This window comes from Sapajus apella, unplaced genomic scaffold, assembly GCF_009761245.1.
Source record: "Sapajus apella isolate SASKATOON/1434 unplaced genomic scaffold, GSC_monkey_1.0 scaffold144, whole genome shotgun sequence".
In the NCBI taxonomy this organism is placed as follows: Eukaryota; Metazoa; Chordata; class Mammalia; order Primates; family Cebidae; genus Sapajus; species Sapajus apella.
Genome location: NW_022437084.1, coordinates 2,317,194 through 2,339,526, shown reverse-complemented (window position 1 = coordinate 2,339,526; position 22,333 = coordinate 2,317,194). Strand labels below are relative to the sequence as shown.

Here is a 22,333-nt window from a genome sequence, read left to right as displayed (position 1 = left end):
GAGTGAAACTGTGTCTCAAAACAAAAACAAAAACAAAAACAAAGGTGCATTTAAAATTTTGACTGTTATTGCCAAATTGTCTTCCAAAAATGTTTCCCTATTCATGCTTCCAACAGTGTATGAAGAATTCCTACTTCCTTAAATCCTTATCAGCAACAGGTATTATTATTATTCTTAATTCTGTCCATCTAAAGGGTGAAAAATAGCATCTTGTTTTAAGTTACATTTCTATGATTATCTAGGAGGTTGAGTATCTTTTCGTTATTTAGCTAAGCCTGTGGATTTCTTTTTTTATGAATTGCTTATCCTTTGCCCATTTTCCTACTCAGTTGCTTATCTTTTATTTATTTGAAGGAGCTCTTTATATATGATGCACAGCAATCCTTTGTCTGTAATTAGCACTGTAAAATAAATAGAGATTTGGAGACAGATGGGAACCTGAGCCTAGAGACCTTCCAGAATGGGCAGGAGCTGCTCTTACCTGACTCTGGTCCTCTGGATCCACAAAAATATTTTCAGCTGTCACATTTCCATGAACATACTCATTCTCATGGAGGAACTCCAGGGCATCCAGCTGCAGGAAGAAGCAAGCCAGTGTGCATGAGCAGTACGACTAACAGAGAGGCTCTGGTGCAGACCCAGTCAGGGAACCCCACTGTTAAAGACTGGGATCGTCCAGCACTGGGACTGGGGTTAAACCTGACTAAATCCTGGGCAGCACGAGGAGCCTGCTGTGATAGCACACTGAGCACGCCTCTAATCAGGCTCTCAGAGAGCTCACCAGTCGAGCTAACTCGAGGCTTCCCCTCTACTCCTGTATCTCTTAGCTGATGGCAAACTCAGTAGAGGGAGAAGGGTTAATGATCCTCTGCAAAAATGACACAGCACCTGTGAGTATCAAAGAGCTCTTCTCATCTGTCCTAGAGAGCAGGAAAAAATTTTGTTAACATTTGTAAATTTGTAATGATCTCCAGCTGTCCCACAGAGTTTTGGGGTGTGTGTGTGTGTGTGTATGTGTGTGTGTGTTTTTTTTTTTTGAGACAGGGTCTAACTCCCGTTGCCCAGGCTGGAGTGCAGGGGTGCAATCACTGCTCAATGTAGCCCCGATTTCCCAAGTTCAGTTGATCCTCCCACCTCAGCCTCCCGAGTAGCTGGGACTACAGGTACGCCCCACCACACCTGGCTAATTTTTTGTATTTTTAGTAGAGAGGGTGTTTTGTCACGTTGCCCAGGCTGGTCTTGAACCCTAAGCTCAAGTGATCTACCTGCCTCATCCTCCCAAAGTGCTGGGATTACTGTGTGAGCAGGTGTGCCTGGCAACTCTTCAACTGTGCCTGCTGCCCGAGGGTCAGCTACATTCTGATCACATCCCCACCCTCTTTGACCCCTGGGCTCAACTGTCCACCAAATTCTGCTTGCTTTCCTTCTACAGACTCAACACCCCCATGGCCTGGGACCTCCCTGAGCCTCGTCCTCTCCCACATGGACCCTCACTCACATTCTGCTCCCCATTCCAGTTCCTCCCCATATGGCCCCTGAGGGCCTTTCTGTACCCAGAGCTGACCCTGCCCTCCCCTAATCCCAGCCCTCTGTGGCTCTCCAGTGCCCTCAAGACAGATCCCAGTCCCTCAGCCTGGTGTGTGAGGCCCTGCGTGATGTGGTCACTGCTGACCTCTCCGCACCAACTCCATCTGTCCCCACTGCAGTGCCATACTGCAGATACTGAATGTGAAGACCTTGGGGGCTCAGCATGTTGCTCCCTTGGTACGTCCATCCCTCCAACGTAAACTGGACTCTCTTATTCTCCATCACAGCAGACACCGCTTCCATTCAGAACACTTGTCATAGTTTGTGCGACTGTTTGATTTACTAGTGGCCTCTCCCACTAGACTGTAAGCTCCAACACACAGAAACCATGCTGCTCTCTGATCTGCAACCAGCCCTGGGGAAAGTGTCTGGCACCCAGTAAGTGTTTGATGAATATTTAATGAGGATCAATGAATGAATGAGTAAATGAACAAATGCCGTATGCCCTCTCTTCCTCTCAAGACTTACCCCAGCTGTATCCTTGGCTGGACCATCCTCTCCTCATCTATCCCCACCTCCTCCACCCAGCACCTTGCTGTTTCCACTCATCCTGAGAGTCATGACTCAGAAACACCCTCTACCAGGAAGCCCAATCTAAGCCTTCAGTTTGAGGCTGGGGTTCCCCCCTCCAACACTCAAGGCCCCCCGAGGGCACTCCACAGGACCAACCACCCATCATCCTGGCTCTAACCGCCTACCATGCCCGTCAGTGAGCCAGCCCCCAGTGTGCAGTGGAAGCGGGTGGGGGCTGGATGTGTCAATGACTAAACAGCCTGCCAAACTAGGGTCTCATGCACCCTCCCAGATGCAGGAGCTGAGCAACCTGTGGGTACGCACCAGCCGGTAGGCCACCTGCAGCACAGACCTCTCTGACAGCAAATGCTTTGGGCTGACGTCCAGGGCCGACTGAAGGCTCCTCCCCAGGCTGGGTAATACCAAGAACCTGGAAGATACAAGCACCCCAGGAGATGGGAGATGAGCTGGGGAGAGAGGAGTACAGAGTGCCAAGGATGGACTGCAGCGGGGGCTGCAGGGTCCTGATCCCAGCTGAGATGAAAGGTTGTGACTGACTAGGCAGCAAACTGGCTCAAAACTACGAGAAGGCAGGAAGCAAAGAGCTGGCCCATGGCTTCGGGGGCCCAACCATGCCTGGACACACGACAGGAAGAGGAGGAAAGGGGCCGGCAAGGCAAGCAGTGAGTGGAGCAGCTCACCTGTATTTGTCCTGGTAAACACCAAAACCCACGCAGGTGGGGATGGCCAGTAGCGGGGTCGAGTACAGCCTCTTCCACTTGTTGACTGCAGAAAACAGGGGCTCGAGGTCAGAACCCCCCCGGTCCCAAGCCCATGGCAACAACAGCCTGTTCTCAGAGCAGAAGCAGGGTGTCCAGACTGCCTGAGTCTCCTCGTTGGAGGTGACAACACTGTGGGTGGGTGATGGTGGGAAGGAGGTGGTGATGGGGCAGGCATGGGTGACCCATGAATGTCTGTCATCCAGGTCTGCAGGTGACGGGGTGAACATGGTGGCTCTGGAGGAAGCAAATACAAATCCAGAGTGCAGGGAAAGGATAATGACAAGGTCACTTCCGAATTCACACACAGAGCTAACGAGATCAATATGTACCTAACCTAGCCATGACGTCACCAAAATGTGCCTCAGCCTGTCTTCCAGATCTCAGTGGAATGGACGAACCAATGGCAAGCTGACACTAGTTTAACAGCTGGCTGTCCAGGGAAGGCAGTCTGATTGGTAGTATTTGCTCCATTCTTTTTTTTTTTTTTTTTTTAGACTGAGTTTTGCTCTGTCACCCTGGCTGCAATGGCACAATCTCAGCTCACTGCAACCTCTGCCTCCTGGGTTTAAATGATTCTCCTGCCTCAGCCTACCGAGCAGCTGGGATTACAGGCGTGCACCACCATGGCTGGCTAATTTTTTTGGGTATTTTTAGTACAGATGGGGTTTTGCCATGTTGGCCAGGCTGGTCTGGAACTCCTGACCTCAGGTGATCAACTGCCTCAGCCTCCCGAAGTGGGGGGATTACAGGTATGAGCCACCGCGCCCGCCCATGTTTGCTAATTTCTGCAGTGTAAGTACTCCTGCTATGGCCAACTCCAAGCTACCAATGTGACATGACTGGAGGTAGGTGGGGGAGATGCACAGGGGAGGCCATCATGCAACGTTCTCACCCACAGAGACAAACGTGCACACAGCCTCGCTGGCAGAGGTAACAGGACATGTAGGAAAATAATCAGAAAGCGATGAGTTTCTGAGGGGTCATTACCTTTGTTTTTGAATATAATTTATTTGTAAGATTATGTACTTTAATTTCTTCTTTTTTTTTTTTGAGACTGAGTCTCCACTGACCAGGCTGGAGTGCAGTGGCACGAACTTGGCTCCCTGCAACCTCCGCCTCTCAGCGATTCTCCTGCCTCAGCCTCCCATGTAGCTGAGGCACGTGACATGTACATGTACAGGCACAAGACATCAGGCCTAGTTTTTGTATTTTTATTAGAGATGGGGTTTCACCATGTTGGCCAGGATATTTTCAAACTCCTGACATCAGGTGATCCACTCACCTTAGCCTCCCAAAGTGCTGGGATTACAGGCATGAGCCACTGCACCTGGTCTGTATAATTTCTAATACTGGCTGTAACAACCAGCTTGCCATCTTCCTGAAAATTTATTTGTTATTTTTTGAGACAGGGTTTGGCTCCGTTGCCCAGGCTGGAGTGCGGGTGGCACAATCACAGCTCACTGCAACCTCCGCCTCCCGGGCTCAAGCAATCCTCCCACCTCAGCCTCTTGAGTAGCTGGGGTCACAGGCACGTGCTACTATACCTGGCTAATTTTTGTTATTTTCAGTAGAGATGGGGTTTTGTCATGTTGCTTAGGCTGGTCTCAAACTCCTGGGCTCAAGTGATCCGCCCGCCTTAGCCTCCCAAAGTGCTGGGATTATAGGCGTCAACCACCAGGCCCAGATTAAAAATTTAATACTTGGCTCCCAAGAGCTGGTGTGAGCCAGCTACAACACACATTGAGGCCGGAGGGGTGACAAGAGTCAGGTTATGAGCACAGATAGGAGAAAACCTGGGCCTTTAATCTGAACCTACCCTTCTCACACCTATAGGTAGAAGCCAGGTGCTGTGACCAAGCTGGCACCCCCCACTCTCCCCTCCTTGCCCAGCTCTGTTAGGTACCTTGCAGAGGCTTTGCGGCCCGCTGGAAGAAGTTCTGCTCATTGAACAAGCGCCCATCCTTGGCATCCTGGTGGGGGACAGGAGGGGCAGAAGACTGTCACACTGAACTCTCAGACAAGGGCCCCCAATCCCCACTGGCCATTCATTATGAGGATAACGCCCTTGATGACCAGGTTCCTCAAGTCCCCATATCAGAGCCAAATTCCTCAGGTGCTGCACACAAACACACATCAAAGAAAAACACGCAGCAGAGAGCTACCTGCCAGTACCCAGGTTCGTCTTCTTTCTTTTATGGTAAGAGCCACAGTGTTCCCTAGATCTTGGCCTTCAGCTTAAAAACTATGTTTCCCAGCCTCCTTTGCAGTGAGGAATGAGCACATGACCAAGTTCTGGCCGGTGGGGATGTGAGCAGAAGAAATGTGGGCAACGTCCAGGTTATGCCCTTAAAAGGCTGGGACAGGCTCTTCCCTTCCTCTTCTGTTTCAGTTGACTGTAACGCAGATGTGATGGTGGGAGCTGAAGCAGCCACTTCAGCCCAAGAGATGGAGATTATGTGTTGAAAATGTTGGTGCAGAAAGTAAAAGGAAACTGGGCCCCTTGTTTATGAAACCATCATATCAGCCCTGGAAAACTGCCCCAGACTTTTAAGTGAAAGAGCAATAAACTATCATCTTAAGCCATTATTAACATTGGGTATTTGTTAAAAATAACACCAAATAGCCAGGTATGGTGGCTCATGCCTGTAATCCCAGTACTTTGGGAGGCCAAGGCAGGTGGATCGCTTGAGGTCTAGAGTTCTAGGCTAGTCTGGCCAACATGGCGAAACCCCGTCTCTACTAAAAATACAAAAATTAGCCAGGCGTTGTGGTACACACCTGTAATCCCAGCTACTTGGGAGGCTGAGGCAGGAGAATCACTTGAACCTGGGAGGCAGCAGTGTGCCGAGGTTGCACCTCCAGCCTAGGTGACAGAGCACGACTTTGTCTCAAAAAAAAAAAGCACCAAGTATTTTAATTAAATACAACTAGTGCAGCTGGATTCTTGAGTACAGAGTCAAACAGATCTCGGTTCAAATTCCAGCTCTGCTATTCATTAATTCATTCTTCCTACAAAGCCTCCATTATATGCTATTATTCCGAGCACTGGGGATATAGCGGTGAACAAAGCAACACGCATGCAAGTGACTGAGTCTCCATTTCCTCATCTGTTCAATGGGAACATGACAGCCATCCCATAGGCTTGTTGAGAGAATTCAATGACATAGTAAACACATACACAGAGAGACACACACACACACCCACACCCACCCACCCACCAAAAGGCTTGGTGCAGTGGCTCATGCCTGTAATCCCAGCACTTTGGGAGGCGAAGGTAGGAGGACTGCTTGAGCCCAGGAGTTCCAGACCAAGCTGGGCAACATAGGAAGACCCCATCTCTACAAAAAAAAAAAAAAAATTAGCTGGGCGTGAAGGTGCATGCCTGTGGTCCCAGCTACTTGGGAGGCTGAAGTGGAAGGATCACTTGAACCCAGGAGGACGAGGCTGTAGTGAGCCTTGACTGCACTACTGCACTCCAGCCTGGGGGAGAGAGAGAGACCCTGTCTCAAAACAAACAAAAACCCAAAAAAATTAACTGACATGGTGCTTGTGACACTCGGCCCAGGGACTGTCACATAACAGGTTCTCAACAAGCAGGTGGTGCTACTGGTCATTAGTGGGCCTGCTTTCTGCCCAGCTCCTACTCTTCTTGTCCTTCCTTTTCCCTTTTTGCCTCCTGGAGTCCTCCCCATGATGCCGGCAAAGCTTGTGGTATGGATTGGGTAAACGTGAGCAACGTGGGCACAGCCTTGTAGGCCCTGAGCAATCTCATGTGGTGTATTCATGCCTGCCTCACTCCCCCAAGGGGACAGCTCCTTTAAGGCAGGAATTAGGTCTGACCCATCTCTGATGTCCCCAGCACTCGGTTCACAGGAAGCTGCTGGAAAGGCTTGGTGAATGAATGAATAAATGAATGGATGAACATCACTGGGCATTCAGCCCGACCTTTTGAATGCTTCAGAACAGAGCTGCCTTTCCAGTGGATGGGGAGAGTGAATGTCCTCTGGTCGGCCCAGTACTCTGTGCTCCCTCCCAGCATGTACCACTTTCTGATGGGACAGGGGCATGGCATCCCCCCAGACTGGGAGCTTCTCCAGGGCTGTGCCTGGGGCCAACTCATCATCACCCAGTTTTGAGCCACAGGAAATGTTGAGGATGTCAGATGGACAAACAGAGAGCAAGGCTGTATCTCTAGGATGATAAGCATAACCACAGTAGTAACAACAGGCGCAGTGGCTCACGCCTGTAATCCCAGCACTTTGGGAGGCTGGGCGGGTGTATAGCCTTAGGTTAGGAGTTCAAGACTAGCCTGCCCAACATGGTGAAACCACGTCTCTAATAAAAATATAAAAATTAGACAGGTGTGGTGGCAGGTGCCTGTAATCCCAGCTACTTGGGAGGCTGAGGCACGAGAATCACCTGAACCCGGGTGACAGAGGTTGTAGTTAGCTGAGATCGTGCCATTGCACTCCGGCAACAATTGTGAAACTCTGTCTCAAAGAAAGAAAGAAAAAAAAAAAAAGAAAAAGAAAAAACAACATGAACAGCTCAGGTTGATGGGGTATGTGCTGTGCCAGGCACACCTGAACCACGCAGAGAAGTGTTAAATAGGACACGGTAGCTGCCCCGTTGAGAGGACTCAATGAAGCAGTGCTTGTGAAACTCTTAGCCGGCCTGGCTCAGGCAACGCCAAGCTCCCAAAGCAGGTGCTCCCTCCCCATCATTAGTGAGCTGGGCTCCACAGCCCACGCTGGGACCCACTCTCATGGCCTCCATCTAGGGCGGAGGGAGGAAAACTAACCCAGCTGTCCCCGGTTTTCTGGGGTGTGACAATTTGAATAAAAAGAAGAAAATAAAAGTCGCCTGTAATCCCAGCACCCAGGGACGATGGCGGGGCTACGAACCACGACGATGCCCTTCTGTTGGGCACCTCCTGTGCGCGGAAGGCGTGACTCCCCTCGTGGCCACTCTCCCTTTCTGTGCTTCTGTTTCCTTTTGGACACCCCCAAGTGCACACATCCTGTCTGCCAAACCTCGAGCTCGGCACCCGATGTGTGTGATTTCACTGAATCCTCAGCGCAGGGACCCCATCTGATGGGTTCTCTTGTTGGACCCCACACCCAGCACGGTGATACAAAGCAGGTGCTCGATATGTGCACGCTACAAGGCCGGTGGTAGGCGGCAGACGAGGAAACTGAGCTCTAAGGGGGATGGGCTTGCCCAGGTCACAGAGCTGGGAAGTATCAGCCAGACCCAGGCGGATCCAAAGTCAGGTTTCCAACACCCTGGGGTGATGGAGCACTGAGGACCTCCCCTGCCCACGGTCTCAGTGCTCCTTGGAGGTGGGGACCCTGGCCCCCGGCCAATCTCTCCCAGATGAGAGAGGGGCTCAGAAGTAAAGGATGTGTTTCTGAAAGTCCCTCCCCTCTGAGCTGCCCCTCAACCCATAGGGTCACTTACCAGTTTGAGCGAGAACTTTTGCTTCTGCGGTCCTGAGTCACAGGTGAGGGTGGAGGTGGGTGCAGCTGTGGGGGAACAAACAAGTGAGCAAGGGAAGGTCAGGGTCATTGTCCCCAAACTTCCCAGCAATGAAAACCAGCTCTAGTGCCCTAGTTTCAACAAGGTCAAGTGCACATGGGACAGATGAGGAGAGAGAGACCAAGAAATGCCATGACCTGCTGCTTCCTACTTTCAAACAAGCTTCTTCTCCCTCTTTTTTCTCTCTGTCACTATCCAGCCATGCCGGAAAGGGCTAATACAGCAGGCCTGAGACTGCTCTCCTGGCAGGGTCTGGGAACCTGGATTCCAGGAAGGCTCCCAGAATCCCGACTGACGAGAGGGGCTTGCTGAGGCTGAACTGTTCGTGCAATTACTGTGCTTTCTGTGCAACCCCTGCTTTCCTCTGGGGAACCTGGGATGTGGACACATGTCAGACAGAGAGGGCCACATGACTGCTCCCCAAAAACATCCCTGGGCCCTGAGTGTCTGAGGAGCTTCCGGGTGGACAATTCCCATGTACTGTCGCAGCCTGTGGCTTGGGGAAATAGCTGCATCTTAGGCAGAGTGACCTCATCCAAGGCCACATCCCAGGGTGACCCAGGTCCGATGACTGATTGAAGTGGACATAAAGGCCTGGCCGCCTGGCCCAACGTGGACCCACGCTGAAGGACCACTTTTGCTCCAGAGCCCTGCAGGGTCGGCTGAGGCCATCACTGGGCTGCATCCCAGCCCTACCTTCCTGTCTGCCCTACCTGCTTCCTTACCCGCTCCCTGGGTTCTGACCCCTGAGGCAGCTCCCCATAAGCACCCTGCATGCCTGTCCCCCAACAGAGCTGCTTGAGGAGCCCTTGCTGTTCATTTACAGACCCACCCCCATCTCCAGGGCTGTGCCAAGTGTAGGCTTCACATGCATCATCCCATCTGACAGATGAGAAGAGGACAGAGGCCAGGAAACGCCAGGCTGATCAGGGTTCAAGTACCAGCTCCTCCCTCCCCTCTGTGACTTTGGGCCTCCATCTGCATGTCTGTAAGGTGGGAGTGATAAGGCCCACCCTGAGGCTGGCTGCAAGAACTCAACAGGGGGCAGGAGTAAGAGGAGCAGCAGCCAAGTGTGCAGCAAGTCTGTGTCCCCCTTCACGTCCGCTGCTCAGGGAACCCACTAGGCCCGGAGCCCAGCACGGAGCCTGGCACGTCAGGACCGCTCCACAGGCAGCAGCCTTAAAATATCCCCATAACACCAGGGCCCCGCAGCCAGGGAGTGGCAGAGCTGGCTCCACCTGGGTCTAGCTCATCCCCAAGCCCATGAGCTGAGCCATCGTCACCCGCGCACCCTGACTCATGCTGGTGTCCCTCCTTCCTCCGCTCTCATGGTGCCCACCCTCCCTTCATCATCAAGGCTGGTATCGTCTAAGATGCTAAGCTAAGGGATAGGGAGGTGATAAAGTCACCCAGAAGCCGTCCTTGTCCTCAAGAACCTCCAGCGAGCAGGGCTGGGAGCTGGCTCTACACGTTCAAGGCCAAGGGTGCTCTAAGCCCAGTGGGAGAGGGATCTGTTCCCACTGTGGGGAGAGCTTTGGGGGGATCATGCTGGAGTGGGCTGTGACATCATGACCAAGCATCCGCCCCACTCTGGGACCTAGGAATAGAAACAACACCTGTCTCTCAGGGGTTCCATGAAGTCAGTGACAACGCATACATACTTGGCACTTGGAGGCAGGCAGAAAAAGCTGACGATTTGATATAATTTTCCTGCACTGCTTTGCAGATTATAAAAAGCTTTTCTCTTTCACTTTTCTAACTGGCCCTGCTGCCGACAGTCCGGAAAGCTAGGTGGGGAATTTGCATTGTAGAGGGAACCAAGGGAGGCCAGACAGGAAATGGGGGCTTGGCCAAGGACCCCCGCAGAGATGGGCCACAAGCCCAGGTCTCTAGACTCTGTGATTTACGGTGACGGATCCAGGCTGCTGCTTGACAGAAACCTGACACCTGGAAAATCTCTACGTGTGCCAAACGGAGACAGGTGTGGCAGGCAGGCAGGTGGGAGCCTCCCCTTGCCAAAGGTCAGTGATACTGAACTTGGACCAGGAGCCCTGTTCTGGGGCCCATCCTAACCGTAACGACAGGCAGCGTTACACAACGCTGGCTGTTTTCCCGGGAAGACGCTACTCATTTCATTCTCCTGACTACGGCCCTGTGAGGTCAGCAGCATTACTATCTCCCCTCTGCAGATGAGGAAACTGAGGCACAGGGTCATGATGTCATTTGAAAGGTCAAGTGACAGGTGGCCAGCAGAGGCAGCCTGGCCCACCACTGAGCTCCAGGGTGCCCCGGCGCTGCTGGGGATGCTGAGTGACTTCTCCCCTCCGGCCTCCAGAAGGAACCTGCATTGTCAACACCTAAGCTTTGTACCTAGTGATTTTGGACTTCTGGTCTCCAGAACTGCAGGAAAATGAGCATGTGCTGTGTTAAACCACTCACTGCAGTAACCTGCTACAGTGGCCGTAGGAAACCAACACAAGCCCCACTTTCCATCCACGAAGGCGGAGGCTGCAGACGGCAGCGTGTGCCTGAGCCTGAGTTGCTGCTCACGGCAGCTCTCCTAAGTGCACCACAGTGAGCAGCCACGGGGATTCACGTGACTCACGACGGACGGTGGCTCTCCCACAGAGCTCCGGGGAGGCCCGGGAGTATGACACTACAACTCAGTACGGGACAGACAGAAAAGAGTTGATAAAGTGCTTAGAGCACGGCGCAGAGGGTGGGATAAAAGGGTCTGCTGCTCGAATAACCCTAATGATTCAGCTTGTTCTTGTTTTACTGTTACTGCTTTAAACTACGGGACATACAACATACACCATCTCTTCCTGACTGGGGCAAACTGGTGGAAGGAAAAGGTGATTTGCCCTGGGGCGATGCCACCCGATGGTGGTGCGTCCCCAGATGCAAGCTCCACATCAGCAGGGCTTCCACCAGCCCCGCTTTCCCCTGCACTGTCTGTGCTGGCATTGCGGCCAGGCACACAGTAGGCGCTGCTTACGGATGCGCCGGGTAGCCGGGCGCGGTGGCTCACACCTGTAAGCCCAGCACTTTGGGTGCCTGAGGCAGGAGGATGGCTTGAGACCAAGAGTTTGAGACCAGCCTGGCCAACACAGTGAGACCCTGTCTTAAAAAATAAATAAATAAATAAACAAACAAATAAGTAAATAAATAAATAAAGGGATCTGCTGAAGGAATGGATGGCTCAGGCAGGCTGGGCACTGGGGTTTGCTATTTTTATCAAACAACCTGAGTCATAAAACGCAAAACCAAAACTACGCTGGCCCAGAGTAGCCCCTTCCTGTACTTCCACTGTGGGTTTCTGGGAAGCGCAAGCATGTTTTCTCCTCTTGGGAGCTCCCGGCCCTGTGTGTTTTCCTCTCCTTCTCCCTCTTCCTTCCCTGCCCTCTCACCGCAATCTCTTTCTCGCTGTAGGTTTTCATCCCTCTCCCTGTCTCCTGCCTCTGTGCTCCTCAGCCTCTCATTCCTTCTCACCCTGATTCCTTTCTCCCCACCCTCTCCTTTTCCTTTCTCTCCCTTTCTTGGGAGAAGCCAGAGTGCCTGGGTTCAAATCCCAGCTCTACCACTTCTAGGCTGTGTGCCCTTGGCCAAGTAGCTTCCCCTCTCTGTGCCCCAGTTGTAGGACGGGGTAATACGGGTGCCTCTCTCATGGCGTGGCTGGCAGCATTATGTGGGTAAGACACAGAGAGTTCCCAAAGTGTCTGGCATGGCATCCTGCCTGTAATCCCAGCACTTTAAGAGGCTGAGGCGGGAGGATCGCTTGAGCCCCGCAGTTTGAGACCAGCCTGGGCAACACAGCAAGACTGTTTCTATTTAAAAAAAAAAAAGTTTAAAAATTAGCCTGGCATGGTGGTGCGTGCCTGTAGTCCAAGCTACTCAGGAGGCTGAGGTAGGAGAATCACTTGAGCCTGGAAGGTTGAGGCTGCAGTGGGCCGTGACTACACAAAAGCACTCCAGCCCAGGCGACGAGACAAGACCCAATCTCTTGAAAATAAAAGTACCAGCACAGGCGAGTGCTCCCTAGGTGCCAGACACGGCCCTCTTTCTCCTGCTCCTGCCTGGTCTTGGTCCCGCTCTCTCCCCTCTCCCTCACCTTTCCTGGCCCTGCCTACCTCTGCCTGGGAAGGTCCGTGTACAGTTTTCCAAGCTCTTGGCCTCCAACTCCTGTTGTCAACAGCCCCAGCAGACAGGAGACAAGGCGTCCTCTCACTTTTCCAGTGAAGGACATCAAGGCCCAGAGTGCCTGAGCTATTTGCTGGGGCTCCCTCAGCGTGTCGGAGCCAAGTCAGGCTCAGCTTCGGGGCTGTCTGAAACACTGGCTGTCCGAAACACTGGCTGTCCCACCCACCTGCCCAGACTCCAAGACAGGGATGGCCAACAGGAGGCTCAAAACTGCCCACAGGCTTGTCTGGCCGGTGGGCACTTCTGAATCAAAGATTTCCTATCGAAGTCCAGGTTGCAAGCTCTTCCTTGAAAACTTGGAAGACTCGGAGCCCAGAGCCTGGCTAATTATTCACACCTCTGGGATCCATGTTCCTCACGTATAAAATGGGGATAGTGAGAGTACCGACATCCTACGGCTGTGGTGAGAATTTAGCAAACCTCTGTCCATCAAATAATCTGTAAGCAAACACTGATAGCAGCATTACTCAGCACAGCCCAAAGTGGAAATAATCCAAACGCCCGACAACCACTAAGCAGATAAGCCACACGGGGTATTCCCATACAGAGGAATATCCTGCAGCCGTAAAAGGAGTGTGGCAGTGACACGTCACAGCACAGACGCACCTGGGGCACACACTGCTGAGTGAGGGATGCCAGACACAAGGGGCCACACAGTATAGGATTCCGCCTCTGTGAACTTGCCCCACAAGGGGCAAGTCCATGAGGCAGAAAGGAGGTTAGTGGCTGCCAGTGGATTGGAGGACAGAGGAATGGGAGTGATGGCTGAAAGGTACTGGGTTTCTTTTCGGGGTGGTAGAAAGGCCCTGGAATTAGACAGCGATGATGGTTGCATAATACTGTGAATATTGTAAAAGCCACTCAGTTGTACCCTTTAAAAGAATGTTCGTGGTGGCTCACGCCTATAATCCCAGCACTTTGGGAAGCCGAGACAGGTGGATCACTTGAGGTCAGCAGTTCGAGACCAGCCTGGCCAACATGATAAAAACCCATCTCTACAAAAAATACGAAAACAAACAAAACTTAGCTGAGTATGGTGGCATGTGCCTATAATCTCAGCTACTCAGGAGGCTAAGCAAGAGAATCGCTTGAACCCAGGAGGCAGAGGTTGCAATGAGCTGAGATTGCACCAGTGCACTCCAGCCTGGGTGACAGAGCAAGACTCCCTCTCAAAATAATAACAATTAAAAAAATAACTTTAATGTAAGTTTTATCTCAATTAAAAAGCTCCACAAATAAAAGAAAGGAAAAGACAAACCCATGTAAAGTGCTTCAAACAGGGCTGGCCTTGCATAGCACTCAGTATTTAGTACAATTAATAGCAATACTACCGCCATGGCTATTTTCCTCATTGTGACAGAGTCTGCACTTCAGCCTCATGTCTCCCTTGTCCCCTTCCATCCCACCCTGGGCGAGCGGATGAGCAAGCCTGGGTGCTTCCTCCTTTGGTGTCTGCATTCAGGAGACTCAAACCACGCATGGCGTTGGCCCGTGTACAGGAACCCTCACCCCAGCCCCACCGCCAACCACAATGGAAACACCTGGCCAGTCTCCTTTCCTCACTCTCAGGGCATTTCAGATCCGTGTGGGGGGCCTGCCCTGCTCTCCACAGAGCCCCCTGTTACGTAAGCAATAAAACTCTAATATCCGCTTGGTGTGTGTGTTGACATCGTCAGGCTCAATGTTTGAACTAAATTTTAGGTGGGGGTCCATCCTCTCTGCACGCTGGCCACAACAAGCGTCCTTAACATGCAGCCCCTGGGCCTGCGCCCCCTACTTGACAACAGCAGACGGGGCGAGGAGGGGCACACTTCACACGGGGCACATGCTTTCCGACCGGCCGCAGTCCCCACCACTCCCCACTGCCTTACCCTAGCCTGCTGCACTTCTTCCCACTATTGCCCGGCCCTGCAGGTGGGTAGGTGTAGAGTCCTAGGTCTAAGAGAAAGTTGCCTAGTGGCAGGTCCGCAGCAAGGGATGTGGCTTCCATTCCCATTCTCAGAAAGTCCCCCTCCAAGTGCTGACATGACCCAGCCCCTGTCTGTCCATGGACAGAGGGTACCTTCATAGAGAATTCCCTGGTCGTCCCTGGTCTGGAGGGACATCAGCTTCCACTGTCGCCCATTCTTGTCTGTCAGCACTGTCCCTGTGGGCAAAGCTGCAAGTGAGGTGGTCACCCGGCTCCGCTTCAGCGTCTGAGGGCTCCGCTTCAGTGTCTGAGGATTCTGCTTCAGCGTCTGAGGGCTCTGCCTGGTTTTCTGAGGGCTGCACCTGGTCACCTGAGGGCTCTGCCTGGTCTTCTGAGGGCTGCACCTGGTCACCTGAGGGCTCTTCCTGGTCTTCTGAGGGCTCTTCCCGGTCTTCTGAGGGCTGCTTTTGGGGGTTGGGGGTCTGCTCCCAAGGCCTGCAGGAGGATGGGAAGATAAAGCAAAAGCGCCATCCAAAAGAGAAAAGTTGGATGAGAGTGAAATAGCACACAAAATACTATTCCTTTATGAATTCGTTCATTCAGCAAACACTTCCTGGGACCTTCTATGGGTCAGGCTTTGTGTGATGATGTTGGGGCCCCAGACAGGAGCCAGGCCTGCATCCTTCTCTCAGGAGTGCCCAGCTTGGTGGAGAAGTCTGTTCTAGACACAGCCAGTCAGATTTGAGTCTGAGACAGGGCAGTACAGACAGATATTAGGGACCAAAAGAGAAAGAGATTCTGACTGGAGAAGTCAGGGTAGGCTTCTTGGAGGAAGGGATGTTGGATGAGTAGAAGTTTGCCTGGGAAAAAAGGATATTCTAGATGTTTACCCAAAAACATCCTGCAAAATGACTCAGTCCTGACACAGAAAAGGGCTGAGAAATTTGTTAGACCGAAGCCCTGCCCTGGAAGGGCTCCTAGACTGGCAAGAGAACCAGGCAGGTGAGGTGGGAGATAGCCTTGGACACAGGAAAAGACATCACTTACCATTCCTCCCACCTACCATCCCCTAAAGGCATGTAATGGCAGGAGGCCTCTGGGGCACAGAGGATAAGGAGGAGCAAAGGGGGTACCTCATACTGCAACTGTGGCTGTGGCTTCAGATCCAGGGGCCCAGTAAATATACACCTGAGTTGTGCTTGGTCCCTGCTGGCAAAGGGTCCCCAGTCCAGAAAGTGAGGCTGGAAGGGATGTGGAGCCAAGAGTGACATACGCTCCAATGAGGGCAGCAGCAGGCACTGGGGGGCACCAGACAGAGAAGCTGGGGAGAGGCTCTGGCGGGCATGAGGAGGTCTGGATGTAAGCCTATGGCACCCAAGAGAGGCTTCCTAGAGACCAGACCGGCTGAGTGGCAGTATGCCAGGCCAAGAAGGAAGGTGAGAGTGCCCTGGGCTGAGGGAACAGGCTTATCAAAGACCAAGGTTAATCCCCAAAAGTGAGTTTTCTGGGCAAAGACTGTGTTGAGGGCTAAAGCAGGAACCAGGCCACACAGATGCCAGGCTGAAGAGCTTGGCCTGTGGGTGCTAGGAACAGCAGGGGGCTGTGTGCAGGGAGGGGCTGGGGCAGCTCTGGGTGCCAGAAGACCCATGTGGGGCCATGTTGAAGCAGACTGGAGGGGGAGATGGGAGGCTGGGGGAGATGCTGGGGTGAGTGAGAGTCATGCAGGGCTGGGTGACGTCTGAGCCAGGGCCATGGCAGTTTTGTCCCAAACATCGTCAGATGATCTAACTTGGTCCCACTTAGAGTCAGGCCAGATTGACCTTAACTCTTACCTTTGGATCTCTCAGAGGAACTCGGGGTATCTTCAGACTCAGAACTGTCACCATCTGAGAAGAGAGGTGGAGAGGTGACAGAGCTGGACCATTTCACCTTCTTGGGAGAGATTTCAAAACTGGAGTTCAGCTCTCTCTTTGAGCCTAAAGAAAGGCAGACAAAATGCAGGCTGGAGTTACAAAGGCCCTTTGCAGGCACCATAGGACCTGGAGCCCTGAGGCTATATTCAGCTATGCTCTTCTCTTTGGCCCTCAAGACCAATTCTTGCTTCTTCTACCACGTGAATATCTAAGCAAACTGTTCCTTTTAGTTATTCTCTCCTTCCTAGGTCTTAGCCTGTCTTGCATCTTCCAGCATTTTGCCACTCTGTGTCTTCTTCCACAAAATTTCTTTATACATATGTATTTTTGAGATGGAGTCTCACTCTGTTGTCCAGGCTGGAGTGCAGTGGTGTGATCTGGGCTCACTGCAACCTCTGCTTCTTGGGTTCAAGCAATTCTCCTGCCTTAGCCTCCTAAGCAGCTGGGATTACAGTTGTGCACCAACACACCCAGCTAATTTTTGTATTTTTAGTAGAGACAGGCTTCCCTGTGTTGGCCAGACTGGTCTTCAACTCCTGACCCCCAAGTGATCTGCCCACCTCATCCTCCCAAAGTGCTGGCATTCCAGGCATGAGCCACCATGCCTGGCCTCTTCCTCGTAATTTCTTAAAATCTATCTTCCAGTTAACTAAATCTCCCTTTAGCTATATCTTGCCTGCTGTTTAAACCACCCATTTAGTTTCTGATTACAATGATTATATCACACACACACACACACACACACACACACACACACACACACACACACATAAACATACAATGATTGTGTATACACACACGCAATCATTAGAGGTTTTACTTCATTCCTTCTCTTACCTGCCTATGCAACTTTAACTTACTCTTTCATTGTACTTTCAATTTGTTATTTTCTTTCTTTCATTCTTTTTTTTTTAAAGATGGAGTCTCACTTTGTTGCCAGGCTGGAGTGCAGTGGTGCGATTATGGCTCACTGCAACCTCCGCTTCCCAGGTTCAAGCAATTCTCAGCCTCCTGAGTAGCTGGGACCACAGGAGCGTGCCACCATGCCCAGCTAATTTTTGTATTTTTAGTAGAGATGGGGTTTCACCATGTTGGCCAGGACAGTCTCGATCTCTTGACCTCGTGATCCACCCGCCTCGGTCTCCCAAAGTGCTGGGCCTACAGGCGTGAGCAACCATGCCTGGCCTACTTTATTTCTTTAAATGTATCAAGCATGCTTCGTAAATATTCTCATCTATTAATTCTAAGGTCTGTGGTCTTGGCAGGTCTGATTCCGTAATTTGTTGTTTCTGCCGACTCTCAGGCTAGCTTATTTTCTGGCATCCTTGTAAATAAACCAAGACTGGTACTCACGTTCCTTGGACATTCCCTGAGGTTTGTCTTTAAAGAATGTTTTCCAAGAGAAGATTTGTTTATATCAGGCAGGGAGGGACACCCACATCTCACCACTTTAAGTTAAATGCTCAGCTTGCATTTTGGGGGACCACACAAATCAGTGTGAATTCTGGCCCCAAACTGGTGAGAACGTAAATTCTTGGTTAGGAATTCTCAAAGAAGGCTGGGCGTGGTGGCTCGCGCCTATAATCTCAGCACTTTGGGAGGCCGAGGCGGGTGGATCACCTGAGGTCAGGAGTTTGAGACCAGGCTGGCCAACATGGTGAAATCCTGTCTTTACCAAAAAAATATAAAAATTAGCCAGGTGTGGTGGCGGATGCCTGTAATCCCAGCTACTTGGAAGCTGAGGCAGGAGAATTGCTTTAACTCAGGAGGTGGAGGTTGCAGTGAGCCAAGATCACACCACTGCACTCTAGCCTGGGTGACAGAAAGAGACTGTATCTCAAAAAAAAGGAATACTCAAAGAAGACATTCCTCCTTTTTTTTTTAAACCACCACCAAAGGCTGACAAATGCCTCTACCAATTTTCTCTGTGGAACAATTACTTTCACTGCAGTTTGCCCACTGAAGAGCCCCAGATTTAAGGGGAGGTTTCCAATTGCAACTCCTGCAACTGCTAAGGCCCTAAGATTTGTCTCTGATACCCCAATAAAACCCAGGCTCCAGGTCAACAGTAAACAGCCCCAGCACAAGTAACACCAATACGGCGCTGTGGTCTCTGTTTTCCTATTGTTTCTCATCCCCATGGATTCCCCTTAGTTTCCTACCACTTAGCTCTTATGTTTTAAAAAGACATTTTTATGTTTTATTCAACATATTTGGGCACACTGAACTACAAGGAGTTTTTATTATCATCTGGTCTGCCATATTGCTAAAAACAAATGTCCTTTCTTTTTAGTTGACACTGACCAACTCAGCCAGCACGGCTGGTCCCAGGACATCCAACACAGGATGAGCATCCCAAATCCAGAAATCTGAAACGCAAAATGCTCCAAAATCTTAAAATTTTTTGAGTGTCAACAGGATGCTCAAAGGAAATTTCACTGGGCTACTGTGGATTCCAGAATTTTTTTTTCTTTTTTTACATCGAGTCTTGCTCTGTTGCCCAGGCTGGAGTGCAGTGACACGATCTTGGCTCACTGCAACCTCTGCCTCCTGGGTTCAAGCGATTCTACTGTCTCAGCCTCCCAAGTAGCTGGGATTACAGGTGTTCCCCACTATACCCAGCTAATTTTTGTATTTTTAGTACAGATGGGGTTTCAGCTTCTTGGCCAGGCTGGTCTCGAACTCCTGACCTCAAGTGATCTGCCTGCCTCACCCTTTCAAAGTGCTGGGATTATAGGCATGAGCCACCATGCCTGGCCAGATTTCAGATTTTTAAATTAGGGATGATCAACCAGTAAGTGTAATGCAAATATTCCAAAATCTGAAACACTTCTGGTCCTGATCATTTTGGATAAGGGATACTCAGCCTGCAGATGCCAAGTAGGCAGGCTGCACACACGTCTCCTCCAAGCAGGGAAGGAGTCCAAGCTGGCAGGAGATGGAAATGAAGGGGCTGTCAACACAGAGATGGTGTTCAAAGCCATGAGGACAATAAGAGGCCAAGAGACTGAGGGTAGACAGAGTGGTCCAGTCCTGAGGCCTGAGCTCCTCCAGTATCAGGAGAGGGTCAGGCAGGCTGCAAAGGCGTCCTCCGTCCCGAGACACACATGTGCATGCACCTCATCCCCTCTGCAGGAACAGGCTCAAAGCTCTGGTTCTTACCTTGGAAGGATGACACACGTGGCTTGATAAACGTCTGGGACACTACATGCTCCTCTACAGGCAAAGAATGTCCACAGTAGGGGCAGAATTTGAACGCTGCTTGGATATTTTTGCCACAGTCTGGACAGAAGGAGATCATGCTACGAAACAGAATGAACAAACACAAAGTGAAGCGGGATGGCTGGAGGTCAGTGGAAGTATTGTGGGAGAATTGCTCTTCATCACAGGGTGTGTGCAGGTAGCACAGCCAGGGTCTTCAACTATGTGTGTGATGTTCACTTCTTAAAACATATGATAGGAATGGGAGAGTCAATGTTTCCCAAATATCCATATGCTGCCCTGTACTTCCCAGGTTCCCCTGCAGTGAGGTAGGGGCCACATGACTAATACTGGCCAATGGGGTATGAGTAGTGTCATCTCATGGCTGAGGCAGTTAGGAGTCAGAGGACCTCCTCTGCCTCCCCGTCCACCTTCAGGGATGGCCCTGGAGGCCATAGCTCCCAACTGACATAGCAATGAGATGAAGGAGGGCTGCCTGGTCCACACTGGAACCTCATGGTCAACAAATACAATTCTGTTGTATTGAGCTGCCAAACTTTTAGGGTTTATTTGTCACCGCAGCACAGCCTATTCTATCCTGACTAATTTAGAGAATGATGAGTGTTCACATTACTCTTTATGCTTTGCATCTCTCTATTTTCTGATACTTTGTAAAAGTCCAAATTACATGCTGAGCCTATGACAAAGGAGGATATGGAAGAATTCAGCCAGTGAAGAAGAGAAAATCAACAAGGATGACGTACAACAGGCAGTTTGTATTGCCCTTCATTACGGCAGTGCTATCTGTAATGAGCATCTTACAAACAGCGGCAAAGCACTGGGCTCAGTGGCTCACACCTGTAATCCCAGCACTTTGGGAGGCCAAGGAGGGCAGATCATCCGAGGTCAGGAGTTCAAGACCAGTCTGTCTGACATGGTGAAACCTTGTCTATACTAAAAATACAAAAAAATTAGCCAGGTGTAGTGGTGCACGCCTGTAATCCCAGCTACTCAGGAGACTGAGACAGGAAAGTCAGTTGAACTCAGGAGGTGGAGGTTGTAGTGAGCCAAGATCATGTCATTGCACTCCAGCCTGGATAAAAAGAGTGAAAATTCTGTCTTAAACAAACAAAACAAATAGCAGCAACAACAACAAAAAGGGCCATTTCTTTGTTCTGATAGTCTAAGGCTTAGTGTACATTAGCAATTAAAAGTGAAACTATCAGTTGGGCACAGTGGCTCACGCCTGTAATCCCAGCACTTCGGGAGGCTGAGGTGGGCGCATCATCTGAGGTCAGGAGTTTGAGACCAGCCTGACCAACATGAAGAAACCCTGTCTCTACAAAAATACAAAATTAGCCAGGTGTGGTGGCAGGAGCCTGTAATCCCAGCTACTCAGGAGGCTGAGGCAGGAGAGTTGCTTCAACTCGGGAGGTGGAGGTTTCGGTGAGCCGAGGTTGTGACACTGTACTCCAGCCTGGGCAACAAGAGCGAAACTCTGCCTCAAAAAAAAAAAAAAAAAGAAAAAAAAGGAAAGTGAAACTATAGAAATAGAAGTTAATATAAATATGTGCTTGTGATTTAATTTCACCTTGAAAGAGAAAATTCTTTAATTTTTTTAGAGACGAGGGTCTCACTCTGTCACCAGGTGGGAGTGCAGTGGCATGATCATGGCTCACTGCAGCCTCAAACTCCTGGGCTCAAGCAATCTTCCCAGGTAGCTGGGACTACAGGTGTGTGCCACCACGCTTGACTAATTTTTATTTTTATTTTGTAGAGATAGGGGTCTCACTATGTTGCCCAGGCTAGTCTGGAACTCCTGGCCTCCAGCAAGCCTCCTGCCCCAGCCTCCCAAAAGTGCTGGGATTATAGGCATGAGCTACCATCCCGGCTGCAAGAGACCATTCTGATGAAACCCTTTTCCTTTATTTACTGTAAAGGCCAGATTCTGTTACAAATGCAAACACTGGAGTCCATAAGATCACAGGTTTGGCTCCAAGCTGCCAGATGTGAATCCCACATCTGCCACATGCTGGGCAAACTACTTAATCTCTCTGTGCCACAGTCCACCCCACTATAAAATGGGGCTTCTCCCAGCACCTATCTGACAGAATGGCCGTTGAGGTCTAAATGAATACATTTACATGAGGTGCTGAGAACAGGGCCTGGCGCACAGAAAGCCTTTTATGTCAGTGGTTGCTGTGACCACATCATGCCCTGTACCCCAGTTGCTATATTACAGTCATTGATATTTCTGTTCTTCCCTTTCTTCTTCGATAGGAAGTTCTGAGGTTCTCAGCCTATTTCCTCTAGGTACTGACTTCTGAAATTCTAGAGCTTGTGCTTCAAAACCACTGGCCATCCCATCAGCTAGTGAAGAAATCTCAGCCACATGAGGATAGACAGGGTCCTGGATTCCTCTTTCTCGGGCTGTAGAAGAGCAGAAATACTCTGCGGCATAAATCTGCCCGCCTGCTTTTTCAAACAAAGGAGTTGTGTAAGACACCTGGACTGCAAAGGCTGTCGGTCAAGTATCTTTTGCCCTCTAGAAAGTCAGTCGTTCTGGCCGGGCGCAGTGGCTCAAGCCTGTAATCCCAGCACTTTGGGAGGCCGAGGTGGGTGGATCACGAGGTCAAGAGATCGAGACCATCCTGGTCAACATGGTGAAACCCCATCTCTACTAAAAATAC

At 50.8% G+C, this 22,333-nt stretch overlaps 1 protein-coding gene across 10 annotated transcripts in view; it reads right to left on the bottom strand.

Moving 5' to 3' along the window:
- Positions 1 to 22,333, bottom strand: part of VRK3 (VRK serine/threonine kinase 3) — a 49,826-nt gene that overhangs the window by 18,663 nt on the left and 8,830 nt on the right. For 4 of the 10 annotated variants that reach the window (XM_032264463.1, XM_032264462.1, XM_032264460.1 and 1 more), the window contains exons 3-11: positions 19,605 to 19,744; positions 16,362 to 16,505; positions 14,868 to 15,024; positions 14,683 to 14,825; positions 8,343 to 8,407; positions 4,786 to 4,852; positions 2,802 to 2,886; positions 2,425 to 2,530; positions 482 to 574 (exon numbers count right to left, since the gene is read on the bottom strand). In XM_032264463.1, coding sequence (XP_032120354.1) covers positions 482 to 574; positions 2,425 to 2,530; positions 2,802 to 2,886; positions 4,786 to 4,852; positions 8,343 to 8,407; positions 14,683 to 14,825; positions 14,868 to 15,024; positions 16,362 to 16,505; positions 19,605 to 19,743 — 999 coding nt within the window. In that variant the 5' untranslated portion in view covers position 19,744. Of the gene's footprint in view, positions 1 to 481; positions 575 to 2,424; positions 2,531 to 2,801; positions 2,887 to 4,785; positions 4,853 to 8,342; positions 8,408 to 14,682; positions 14,837 to 14,867; positions 15,025 to 16,361; positions 16,506 to 19,604; positions 19,745 to 22,333 lie in introns of all 10 variants that reach the window. The other 6 variants (XM_032264466.1, XM_032264465.1, XM_032264468.1 and 3 more) reach the window with 3 other exon arrangements.